The sequence below is a fragment of the Hyposmocoma kahamanoa genome, unplaced genomic scaffold (genome assembly GCF_003589595.1).
Source record: "Hyposmocoma kahamanoa isolate Upper Pololo Valley unplaced genomic scaffold, ASM358959v1 211, whole genome shotgun sequence".
Taxonomy (NCBI): Eukaryota; Metazoa; Arthropoda; class Insecta; order Lepidoptera; family Cosmopterigidae; genus Hyposmocoma; species Hyposmocoma kahamanoa.
In genome coordinates this window covers 6,504,586-6,518,424 of record NW_020653732.1, presented here as the reverse complement: position 1 = coordinate 6,518,424, position 13,839 = coordinate 6,504,586, and the positions used below count along the sequence as shown (strand labels likewise).

At 36.3% G+C, this 13,839-nt stretch overlaps 1 protein-coding gene across 1 annotated transcript in view; it reads left to right on the top strand.

Moving 5' to 3' along the window:
- The first annotated feature begins 4,806 nt into the window (after positions 1-4,806).
- Positions 4,807-13,839, top strand: part of LOC113227544 (histidine decarboxylase-like) — a 52,191-nt gene continuing 43,158 nt past the window's right edge. Inside the window, exons 1-2 of the mRNA XM_026460484.1 lie at positions 4,807-4,910; positions 12,819-12,870. Coding sequence (XP_026316269.1) covers positions 12,843-12,870 — 28 coding nt within the window. The 5' untranslated portion in view covers positions 4,807-4,910; positions 12,819-12,842. The remainder of the gene's footprint in view (positions 4,911-12,818; positions 12,871-13,839) is intronic.

Sequence of the window (13,839 nt, the reverse complement as noted above, 5' to 3'; positions counted from 1 at the left end):
TGAAAAATACAGTATACTAAATGCTGACCAACACGGCTTTCAGAAAGGTAGATCGACAACTACTGCTGCTTTTAAGTTAGTTAATAGTATTACCGAAAATTTTAATAATAGCACACTCACAACGGGAATTTTCTTTGACATGACCAAAGCGTTTGATTTTGTGTCCCATAATATACTATTAGACAAATGTGATTTTTACGGCATACGAGGTACAGCTCTCGCATGGTTGAACAGTTATATCAAGGATAGACAGCAATGTGTAGAGGTGACAAGGCTAACTCAGAAACGGGATACAAATAAATTTAGGTCAAAACCGCGGCAAATTAACATGGGTGTCCCTCAAGGAAGCGTCCTGGGCCCATTTCTATTCTTGATCTATATTAATGATCTCCCTTCGATAACAGAGCATAAATGCATACTGTATGCAGACGACCTTTCCGTACTGGTTCCCAATGTTGACAGAGAATTTCATAATCTGGAGTTAAACAAAACTGTTGCTGATGTAATTGATTGGTTACGATTGAACAATTTAAACGTTAATCTAAGCAAAACTAAGGCAGTTAATTTCTGCAATGTAAACTCAAGGAGTATAGACTTGAACATTGCATACAATAGCCAAAAAATCAACAGTAGTGATGAGATAGAGTTTCTTGGTATCATTGTAGACAGTAGATGTTCCTGGACTTCACACATTGACCAAGTATGTACTAAAATTGACCGTTTTTCGTATGCTCTTTGGCGTCTATCTAAAACTGTTAGCCAAACTGTTGCTCTTCAGGCTTATCATGGATATGTTGTTTCAGTGATTGCTTACGGTATTTTGATCTGGGGCAATTCATATAACATTGACAGAGTGCTTATATCTCAAAAGCGCAGCATCAGATCGATTTGCAACATTTCACCTATAACTTCGTGCAGACCACTTTTTAAGAAATTAAATTTATTAACAGTGCCTAGTATTTATATTTTGAGTGCCTGTACCTTCGTCAAGCAAAATTATTCACTATTCAAACGACATGAACCTTTATATAACACGAGGTTTCCGGACAGACTTACTGTACCGGTCAACATAAAAAGAGAAGTGTATCGTCGTAACTTTTATTTATTTATTTATTTATTTATCTTTCTCTTACGCTAACATTACAGGTAAACTTAACCTAATTCGATAGCGTAACTATCTTATTATCTAATGTACTATCCTAAATATACGTAACTTATTCATGTATAACTTATTATAAATAATGCAGTTTTTGAGAAATCACTCAGAGCACACGTAAAAATATCCACTCTCTCGGCTACCGCGTTGAGAGTGCGCAAAGCGCGCGTGAGCGGCGCCCCAGCCAGCAGGTTGGTGCGCGCTCGCGGCAGCGCCAGCAGCGGCGGCCTGCGTCGCCGCCCCGCGTACTCGTTTGGTACGCTAAACTGAACATGGAGAAGGAGCTCCGCGTTGTAAACTTTCCCCCTCACCAACTTGTGGATATAGCAAACCAAGGCAAACTCCCTTCTGACCCTTAGCTCGCTATACCCCACCATTCCCAGAATAAACAAATTAGGATATCGCAGCGGATAAAAAGGATAGATTCCATACTGTTTTAAGTACATATACCTAATAAACTTGTTCTGTACCCTCTCCAACATAAGTTTGTACTTCGCTTCTTGTGGCGACCATACAGCTGCGTTACACTCCAGCTGACTCCTGACTAATGCGTTATATAAAGAAATAATTGCTGCAGTGTTTGTAAACCCCTGAGCTCTTCTGAGTACAAACCCTAAATTGCGATATGCTTTTTTACATATGTGGGTAATATGATCGCCATAAGATAAACCAGTAGTCAGCCGGACACCCAGATCTCTTACTTCTGAAACCCTCCGCATAGCCACATCCCCAATCGCATAATTGTGTATGACAACATTTCGCGCGCGAGATAAAGTCATGACCTCACATTTAGCGGTATTAAACTGTAATCTGTTTTTCTCGCTCCAAGCTACCACCCTGTCAATGTCGCTCTGCAACCTCTGGCAGTCCTCTGGTGTCTCTACAGGCAGATACAGTTTGAGGTCGTCCGCAAACAATAAGCACCTGGCCTCCCTTACTACGCTTGGCAAATCATTAATCATTAACAAGAATTCCAGGGGCCCAAGGTTACTGCCCTGACTCACGCCAGATCTTGTAAAATACGGATCCGATACGTGCCCAGCAAACTCCACATACTGCTGTCTTTCGGCCATGTAACTGGCGAACAGTTGCAGAAGGTGAGGGGTGAAGCCGACGCTCGCTAATTTATCCAGCAGTACGTCATTGTCGACTAGGTCGAAAGCTTTTTTGAAATCAAAATAGGCGGCATCTACTTGCACCCCTCTGTCCACCGCCGGAACGACATCCGCCATGTAATTAAGGAGGTTGGAGGTGGTGCTACGCGCTGCACGGAACCCGTGCTGCTCGTCCGCTAGCTGCCCACTCACCTGCTCGTACAGGCTCTTGTGTATGGCTGACTCCAAGACTTTCGCAGGCGTCGACAGCACTGCCACGGGCCTGTACCCCTCAATACTACTTGACGCCCTCCCCTTCGGAACCGGGACGACTCGAGTGACTTTCCATCTCTCCGGGAACACTGCGGAGCTTAAACATAAATTAAAAATGTGCAGTAAAGGCTTGGCTAGTACCGCTCGACAGTCCCTGAATACAAAAGGCGGTATCCCATCCGGCCCCGAGGAGGTCTTGGGCCTCAGCCGGCGCAGCGCGTCGTCGACCTCTCCAATCTCCAGGCGCTCGAGGTGCACTCGCGCGGCCGCGTTGCCGCCGCCGGCGCGCGCCGCGCTCGCGCCCGCGTCCAGCCGAGCCCGGACTGTGCTATACACCGACTCAAAGTACCTAGCGAATTCCCCGGCGCACTGATCTTCACTTAAAACCGACCCATCTTTTAAAATACTATGCGAACTCCTGTTACCTCTTTTATCTTTTATATAATTCCAGAATGCTTTAGGTTGTTTAAGTAAGTGATTTTGTACACGATCACTATACTGCTTATGAGCTAGCTTTATCATATTTTTTATTTTAGCCCTGTGTTCCGAAAAGGCTTTGTAGTCTGTATCTAAACCGCTCGCCTTGTATTTTTTATGAACTGTTTACCTATGTGTGTCAAAATATATAATTCGCTACCGATTGATTTAAAAAATACGCCAAATACAATGTTCCGAAATAGGTTATCCAAATGGTTGTCTAACTGTTGTTTTTACTCAATTGAAGAATTTTTTGACTACAAAAATAATTAGGTATTTGTTTAAATTTGACATTATTGAGACTTATTATTTTAAATGTATAAGATATTTTAATAATTATGATAGATATACTCATTTTAAGGTAAATTTGCATGCTATTACCAGCTAAGTGTGAGAACCTGTTAATAGAAATATTATATATTAAGCCAACTATGTACACCACACTTAATGCGAATAAATTATTATTATTATTATTATTATTATTATTATTAAATGAGCACTTATTTTTGTATATAAAAAAATAATATATTTACATCGGGTCGTCTGCTGAGAATGTCTACTTCGCCTTGCCGAAGGCGATGCACCCGGTTGTCAGACGACTCACTATTTCCAACAGGTAGTTTGCCGTTTTTGGCAGGAAAGCGAAGCCTGAAGTTTGCCTGACGACTTGGTGTAAATGCGCCGTTAAGTACTTGTGTTCAATACTACCCGCAGACAGTACCGAATGCGACAGTTGAAAATATAAAAAAGCAAATCGTTGTACGACCGCCTATAACGAGCGATCAGAAGTTTATCAGGAAAATCAAAACTATTTACGTAAATGCTCTTCTAGTTTATGTCCTAGAGCTGTTTTGTGCGGGCGCTGTGACGGGCGGAGCGATAAGCGGAATGACGAAACCAAGGATCGAAAGAAAGGCGTTTAAAGGCGTAAAATTGTATAAAAAATGGGCGAGAACACTATTACGTATTGTCGATAAAGATAGCTGCTGCTTCCCTCCTTATCATAAGTAACGTAATCAATATTTTTATCGAAATTGAGTTATTAACATATCTGAGATCAGTAAAATAAGATGTAAAACCCGTTATGACCGGTTTTTTTAATATCTTATTTATTTTCGGTTGTGTAGTTAAGCTAAATAAGTGTAATTGATATTTTTTATTAGTAAAAAACTTTACGTGCTAATATCTCGATAGCTACCGACATGAAAATGCGTTAGTTATGACAATGAGGGCAGTATGGGAATATTATTAAGTATGACATAAATAATTGAGAGAAAGGCCAAATAAATTATGGATAGATTGTGCGAAAAATAACATGATTATGAGACGAACAATAAGACGACGGGTTTTTTTGAGGTATCATGTGACTGGGCGTCAATCGTGCGACTGCAGCATGGCAGTTGCTGTGGCAGTCAAAGCTTTAAATCGTAAAGACCTCAGGGGATGTAGTGTCACCAGCACCCTTAAACTTTTAAACTGGAACGCAGTAATGCCCACACATTATTGCTTGGTGGCAGAAACAAGTATGGTTGCAGTATTTTCGGAAATACGGACTCTTTCACAAGGAATTCTACCGCTACTACAGATTAAATAAAATAATGATGTATTTTAATATAATTTAAAGTGATGTTTTAGAAAAAAAATTAGATATGGGTTACGCCATTATTGTGGTGATCTTCATTTTACAGTGCATGTCCGCTCCGTCTGTCGTGGTGTGCGCAACCGCCATCCGCCCGGCATCGGCAGGTCCGCTCGTCCGCCGCGCTACATCCCCTATATAAGCGACGTTCTACGGTCTTATGCATCAGTGCTACAACGCTCTGTAAATCGGTCATTGGAAAATATAGAATTCAAAATTTAAATAACTTTTCAAACAATAGTGTTGTTTAGTTGAAAATTCTTTTAATACCGTAAGTATTACATTTAATTTTTCTTTTAGAAATTATTACAATTGTCTTCGATTATTATCTTGTACAAATTCTACTGGAGGAGATGGGAAAACATATTTTTACAAAAGGAACATGTTGAACAAATAATATATCAAAATGTCTTAGTTTAACATTTACGGGAATACTTTTTAATGTGAAACATTATGGTATTTTTATTATAATTGGTTTTCATGATGATTATGTAAAACGTATCGTATTTTTATGACATTTTAAAGCAAAATTTATTTCTTTATTTATTTAGATATCGACGTGTACATACAGAAACATTACATAACACACATTGCCTTGTGCCAACATCTAGGTTTAAAATTTAAATTGCAAATAATTTAAAAAAAGTAAATTTAATAATAACCAAAATTAACAAATGTAGCAAACTCAAAATCAAATAATCTTTATTGAATGGGCAAGCAACTTACACTTGAAATCGTCATATTGATTAAAACTCTACAGCTCATTCGTAAGGCAAATTCCCCTGAGAAGAATGAGCAAGAAACAATAGGGGTTACTCTTTGTAAATATATAAAATTGTACACGTTTATCATCAACAATATTTATTTCAAACATCACAGATCGAGACTATCTGCAAGAGCTAAAAGGGTCACTACCACGGATTTTTGTCATCCAAGTACGCAGAAGGTGTATAATATGAATAACATTTAGAATAAACTTTTTGTTTCACTTATAGTTTTAAACCTCGTGAATTTTAGTAGCAACGGAAGTATTCGTCCAGAGAAATACTGCTACCTTACCTATTTCTGCCGCGAAGCAGTAATCTGAGCGTAACTGCGTTCCGGTTTGGAAGGGTAAGTGTGGTGGAGAAATTACAGGCACATGAGACTTGTCAACTTATGTTTCAGGGTGACGGGCGCGGGGGCAGTGCCCATCCAATCTTTGCAATTTAAAGTTCTGTGTAGCATTGCAACTGCTTACCACTGCACACACGATCTGTTCGTCCCCTCATTTGGTATCATAAAAAAACACAAAAAGGCAAATTTTGCAATATCAATCGGAGTCTTATTAAGTGTAGAAGCGTATACAATACCTTAAATCTAAAATAGGTATTGATAAGATTAGATAAATACCGAAATGGATTAAAAAAAAATACAGTTCAGTATACTGAATTGTAATTTATGTTATTTTTATTGATGTCGTCATCAATAGCGTTAAAATCAAAATTAAAAATAAAAAGACGAAAACAATAAATTTTGAATTATATCAATGGGCATTATAAACGCTGTCTTTGTTTCAAAAATACTGTTGTTTTGATTACTAAACCGATAGACGCTTTAAAAAGAATAATAATAAATAATTGAATAGAGTTAATTTCACATGCAAAACATAGCACAAATATTACAATACACTAAGCAAGAAAAATACTTAAATGTTGATAATAAAAGAAAACGTTAAAACCAAAAACAATAATGAACGCATAGAAAAATTCATAATGTCTACTGACTCGATATTTCTGCCGCCACATTACTGTGTTCCGGTTTTGAAGGTGGTGGTGAAATTACAGGCACATGGGACTTGCCAACTTATGTCTCAGGGTGACGGGCGCAGTGGCAGTTCCCCTCAGATCTTTGCGGCTTAAAGCTCTGCAACTGTTATCGACAGGCGTGTAGCTTACCTTCAGGTGCACTACTTGTTCGGCTCGTTACTTGATATTATGTAAAAAATATATAGAGCATTTGCCTTTGGTAAAATAGATACAGGTTCTAGTCCTGTCAGATCGCAGGGGATTTTCATTGCGATCGATCTTTGTTTTAATAATTACGACAATTTTTTTTAATAAATACAGACTAGTGGAGCATTTAAAAATATTATCATGGTGTAAAACATCTTATCATTCATTACATGTAAAAGAAAAAAAATGTTACAATATACAAGAAAAAAAAATGGACATGAAAGTATTTTTTTCGGATATAAATATGGACCTATCAAGATTCCGAAGCGTTGGTTTGTTTGAAAGAAACAGATATATAAATAGGGTGCACACCAAGTTAAAAAAAAATACCAGGACTTGAACATGGTTTACCAAAAAAGAAGCAACAACAAAAACATATATAGGTACGCTATTTAGATCCGAATAATCGTAACTTTTTTATAAAAAAAAAACCGCCCTCGAAATTCCTGGAATACATGTTGTATTTGCCAAGTTTTATTAAAATCGGTTACAGAAAAGTGCGCGACACCGAATTCATCCCCTAGTTTGTCACCCTTAGAGGTGGAATATTTACTACATATGGAACCAATACTGAGGTACCCTTTTTCCAACAAAAAAAGACTCATCGAAATCGGTTCACAAATCCCAGAGTAATCGCCTAACATACATTAAAAATAAAACAGTTGAATTGAGAACCTCCTTTTTTTCATGTCGGTTAAAAAATAGTTTCATTTCTTAAGTCCTATGTGCCTGTAATTTCACCAGCGCTCTTCAAAACCGGAACGCATTAATGCATTATTAATTGTAAATTTTAGTATTTTGTTTTTTTTATTTTTTTATTTTTTTTATTATTGTATTTTGAATATTTTAATGTCTATCTTGATTTTGAAAATTTTAATGAACGCTTCATATACAATATGACCATAAATTCACCATACAGTCAGTTGTTGCTAATATAGTATAAGGTTGCTTATTAACAAACTATCGACTCTTGCTGTCTGAAAATAAATGGATTTTTTGTTTTTTTTTATTAATTTAAATGCTCACTTTATTGCTTGGCGGCAGAAATAGGTAGAACGCGCAGTGACGTGATTTTGTAAAACAAAAATAACGACAAATAATTTATAGTTTGATTTTCCACGTGTAACAATCGCGAAAATATACAAACTCGATATATGACACTCGTCAATTTTATATCTCTGGGTAGCGGGCTCAGATCTTTACAATTTAAAAAGAGAGGCATGTCGCTTAACAACAGGCTTACAATTTATACGTCCCGTCGTTTGGTATCATAAAAAAATCGTCAATTAATTTCGTTCATAGAATCTTTAAACCTGAAAAGTTATTTTGCAGATGTAGCTTTATTACATCAACTGTTGCGGAGCGCGGTGAATCTCTCAAGACATTTAGGGTTGGATGAATTTCAAATCGTAGATCTTTAATTACTGCAGTTATTTCTAACTGTGTAGTTAGTCTAAATGTTCTATTATATAGCCTGTTAGGAAGATGACAGGGAGGACAAATATCACAAATAAAAATAAAAAACCGACTCAATAAGTCACACAACACAATGGCAACTTATTGACTGATTATGACGTATGACTTCTATAGGCGATGTATTACGGGGGTTTGATTAAAGATACACGCCATGAGATTGGAATTAGATATCGTAGAAAGGTTAGAGTGCGAAGTGAGAAGAATAACATGTCTTGCATGAAAGTATATACAATTTCATTAAGATTGGAGATAATCCATAATGTTAATCTTAGAACTAAGTTCAATCTCATGGTACTACGATTTCGTTTAACTTAAGATAAACGATTCTTTTATGGGAAACTGTATATGTATATATTTAGTAGCAGTAGAGCTCCTTGAGAAAGAGTTCGTCCAGGGAACTCCTGCTACCTTATCTATTTCTGCCGCTAAGCAGTAATTTCAGCATTACTGTGTTCCGGTTTTGAAGGGTAAGGCTGCTGGTGAAACTACAGGCGCATGGGACTTGTCAACTCATGTCTCAGGGTGACGGGCGCAGTGGTAGTGCCCCTCAGATCTTTGCAATTTAAAGTTCTAAGCGGCACTGTAACTGTTATGGACAGGCGTCTAGCTTACCATCAGGCGCACGACTTGTTCGTGTCAGATGACAGGTCACTTGACAGTATATAAAAAAATATAGTTAGAAAGTCAAAACATAATAATACTTAAAGGAAAAACTAATTAATGTAAAAACTGTAACAACAAACATCCGCCATTTTTTTTCTCTATCTTTAATATTAGTGACACCCTTTTGTTGATTACGTTTCGCTTTGTTTGACTAAAATGGCGGAAGAAAAAATAAAAGCTTTTCAAAATGAGCAACAACTTTTTTTCTGTTTGTTCCCTTTTAACAAAAACAATAAGTGCATTTACTATTTATATTTCCAATGTACATTTCATATTGAAATACGTAGCCTTAATAGTGTTTTGTTTCATACTTAGGTAGATTAATATCCGGCACTTTTGTACAAAGTAATTCGCTATTAAATAATAGTTCTGTAGTTTTAAATTACGACTTCTGTAGGAGGAGGGTAATACGGTTACTTTCAACTTATTGTATGGCTTCAAGACGCCTCTACGGATTAACGTATTACGGTATTACCGGCTCACGGTTATATTAAAACCTCAATTACTGTTTATACCTTACTCTTTTTCAAGTAGGTATATAATTTAATAATTATAACTTTTTTTTATAACAAAAAGACCTGACTTTGTGGAATTACATCTATTTGCCAAGTTTTATTGAAATCGGTTAACGGAAGGTGGGTGGGAATCCAATAAGCCGGATTCAACCCCCAATTTCCCAACCTTAGATGTATCTTAATTTTCTTCAAATTTTAACAGGATTGACTACCCCCTTTCTAACAAAACAAGAATCATCAAAATCGATTCGCGGATTGCGTAACATAGTCAAACAAAAGTATAGCGAAATGAGAACCTGGTTTTTGAAATCGGTTATAAAACAAGTCATGTTTACTCGTTTTATGATTTTAATGAATATTATGATGTTTTAATATATGATATTCCTTAATTTCTTTTATGTGAAATTCAGTTTCTAATCGATATCTAATTAGTGATTACAAATAAAATAAATGTGTTCTAAACATGTTTGGAAACTCAAACAAAATTGTTGCTGGCACTCGCCGGCTGCTGCTTTTTCATATACCAACGTAACCTAGGAGGTGCGCACATTACACATAAATTATCTGAATTGAAAACATACAAAATGATTTTTATATAAAACTATAACTGACTGGTTCAATATCGGGAAAGGTGTTAGACAGAGATATGTACCTTCGCCATGGCTGTTCAACCTATTCATGGACTTGTTTGAAAGTTTTGAAAGAGAGTATGTGTGGATTGATAATGAATGGTTTACTCGTCAAGTGCCTCCTATGCGCCGATGATCAGGTGATACCAGCGTCGTTGAATATTATGTATGGTATTTTAAAAAGGAAAGAAATACAAATTATCGTATAAGTAAAACGAAAGTAATGATTTTTGAAAGAGAGGAAGATAGGACGGTTTGCATGATATTGATTGAACGAGAGAAAGTGGAACAAGTGAAAGAGTTTGTGTATTTGGCTTCTATGTGATAGAAGATATGCAAGTGACATTGATTGGAGAGTGAACGCAGGGAATCGAGTGAACGGTGCCTTGCATGCCTTCATGGGCAGCCAGAAAGTGTTTAAAAAGGCAGACCTGGCCGTTCATGGGGGGGTGCGGGTTCCTACACTTATGTATGGCAGCGAATGTTGGGTTTGGCAGAAGAAGCACAAAAGCAGAATTAATGCAGTAGAAATGAGAGCTTTGAGAAGAATGACTGGAGTGACTCTGATGGATAAATTACGGAACAGTGTGATAAGAGAGCGTTGCGGCTTGGAAGAAGATGTTCTGACAAAGATAGAGAAAGGGATGTTTAGATGGTTCGGACGTGTAGAGAGAATGAATGAAAGAGATTGACGAAACAGATTTATAAGTTGGTATGGGCCGACCAAGGCGAACTTATCATGAGCAAATTGAGGCCATCCTAAAGAAGGGCCAGAGCGTCTACTCCCAAAAGTAAAATCCGATACACGTAGCTGCGTACGTCCTTCCATCGTCAAAATGACTACGTGTCACTGCCATAAAGCATTTGCTTAAAAAACTGTTATCGTGAAAAATGGCGGCGAGATTTTGAAAATACGAATCTTCAATTTCTAAAAATGTAGATAATATACATAATCCAACTAAGAAATATTAAAAAGATTGTGTAATAAAGTTGAATATGCACGCCATTGCTGACCAAATTTAAATGCTCCGAGAGTTCATGCAGAAGCATCAATATTTTGACGTAGTTGTCTGCTACAAGATCTGAAGGGAAATAAGTTAATCACCATATTATTTACGGGCTAGCAGGCTCCACCAAGACTAGCTGCAGCAAGTACTAGCAGAAGGTATGATTTTGGTGTTTGTGTCTTTGTTCTTATTTATAATTTCTAGAAAGTGACGCTCATCAATGACGCTGCTCAATCTATGTATTTGGGTATAGTCTTCGGCCTACCTTCTCTAAGCAATAAAAATGTGCTTTGGTGGTTTTCATTACGCATACGCACGAGCATGTATTAATAAGAAATTGTATTATTTTGAGTTAATGTTTGCTTTTATTACGTTTTCAATAAGGTAAAGCGGCACGACAGCGGAAGGGCGGAACTTGCTCCAGACAGCTGTACTTAACTTGATAGCAGCAGCAGTTGTAGCATTAGGTTGTTTTATAATTATGAAAATAAAAAAGTTCATTGTGTTCACTCGTTTATTCATTTTCAATCGTTACATCAAGGGCACATTTTATATTTTACATAGGTATGAGTCGTTAGTATATGATTGAATACACAACTAGTTAAAAATTCAAACAAAAGTTGCTCTACAATACTAGAAATTATTTCAGGCCATTCAATCTCTTGATGGCGTCACTCGCAATTTTGTACGTCTCAATTCCGTTATATATTGAACTCAGTATAATATGTTGAGTTGCCCATGTATAGAAAATACATGGGAATTTACGGTGTGTTACTTCCATCAACGCATTACATTATTACTGGGAAATCTTTGTTCATATACTGATTTATTAAATACTATTTATATAGATTAGAATACTATTTATTTTGTTGTTGCTGTGCTGCTGAAACTCGGTTTCTTGAGTTGGAACGTGCCTAACGCAATTTGTTTAAAATAATGAATTTTAAAATAAAGCTATTCCAATAGCAATAGATAGTTGACTATCTAATTTACCACAGTAAAGAAACTCTTGTACTCAGACAACATATGTCTCTAAAATATGATCTAAATATTCCAAAAGGGAGAAGAAAAGACGTTGTGGTACAAGAACCTGAAGCAAATACAACATTTGCACACAAACAATTCAACAAGCGATCGGCCCATTTTTATAATTCAATTAATACGGAATAACAAATATGCGCCAAAAGTTATAGACACTGCAAGAAACTTATCTCAAAATGGCTACAGTCCAAATCGTACGAGAAAACCGAAGATCTACTTCTACTTATCTATCTGATACACGCAAGCGCGCGACACACACTCACAGCAGCTGTAGAGCCCCTTGTGAAAGAGTTCGTCCAGAGAAGTACTGCTATTTCTGCCGCCAAGCAGTAATTGACTATTACTGCATTCCGGTTTTGAAGGATAAAAGTGCTGGTGAAATTGTAGGCACATGTGACTTGTCAACTTATGTCTCAGGGTGACAGGCGCAGTGGCAATTTCTTTCAGATCGTTGCATTATAAAGCTCTGAGTGGCACTGCACTGTTATGGATAGACGTGTAGCTTACCACCAGGCACACAACTTGATCGTCCCATCACTTGAAACACACACACACAGACACACGCGCGTGTACGTTTTAAGGTTCATAAATAGAAGTTAAAAATAAATTGTTTGTTTTGAGATTGTTTGGAAATGTCAAAATTAAAATAGAAATTAAACAGGAAAATTGTAAGTTAATATGCAAAATGTGCATTTATAGCTATGGAAGAGCGGTGCCTCCTAACACAGGCTTCATAAACCTAATAGGAGGTACCATCCACTGTTAATGTAAAGTTAATTGTATAACTCAAATAAAGTTTTTGTTATTTATTATTTTGTAAATATTTCTCTAACTACGTATTCTATTTGTTTCAGATAGAAAGTCTTTAACTCTTGAAAATGGATCACACTGTATTTCGTGTGAAAGGTAAGTGAGAATGAATTACCTCTATATATAAGTCATGTACAAATGAATTTATTCTTACTCGCGGGTTGTGTTCATTATTATGTTATAGTATAAATTATCAGAATGTTGATAATTATTGAACATTAATCCGAGAATGATTGAGTTATAGAGCCATAATACATTTTTTCAGTTCAGTAGCGAGTACCATAGACAATAGATTGCAGAACAATAAATACAGTAGAAGTGGTTAGTTAGCATCTGACGTATGTGCGGTTTTGAAAGACCTATCTGAGCTCAGTCAGCCATTTTCGCTTTGTATGGTATGGTTGCGTCATTCATTCGTGCAAATTCTCTAAAATTCTAGAATAATGCCGTATACCAAAAATATTATCCATAGTGGTATTTCTTATCATCGGAAAGGCTTATTTTAAAAAATTTTCTGTTTACCGAAATATTTTTTATGTTACAAGAAACGAAAGTTAAGCTTGTAACCCTGCAATATGGTCGCTTCTGTTTTGAAAAACTAAATTAATAACTCCAATTTGTCGTCGTTCAGCAATTAACCGCTAGATGGCAGCACATGATTGAAATTTCGATATAATATCAAAACTTCGTAACTACAATAATAGGTAATTGATGGTATTGAACTTCCAACGATATGCCAACATGATAAAGTTTAAATTATATTAACAATCCATAATTTGTTATTTCTTTTTAAATTTGAAACTACGACCAATCAACATCAAGATTTTGTAGTGTTTCAAATTAATAATGTGTGAGTTTTGGTGTCATCAGTTCTGCTAGTAATCGAGATCGAGAATCTTTTTTTTTCCTTCCGTGTAATGGAATTTTGGTTCAGAACTAAAACAGCTCCTTTGTGGTATGGTTTATGAAATTATAATAGATAAAGTACAGGAATATAAAAATATTTATCTCTCTTACTATGTTATATATATATTTAAAGACTTCCATTGCAATATAAATAACCAT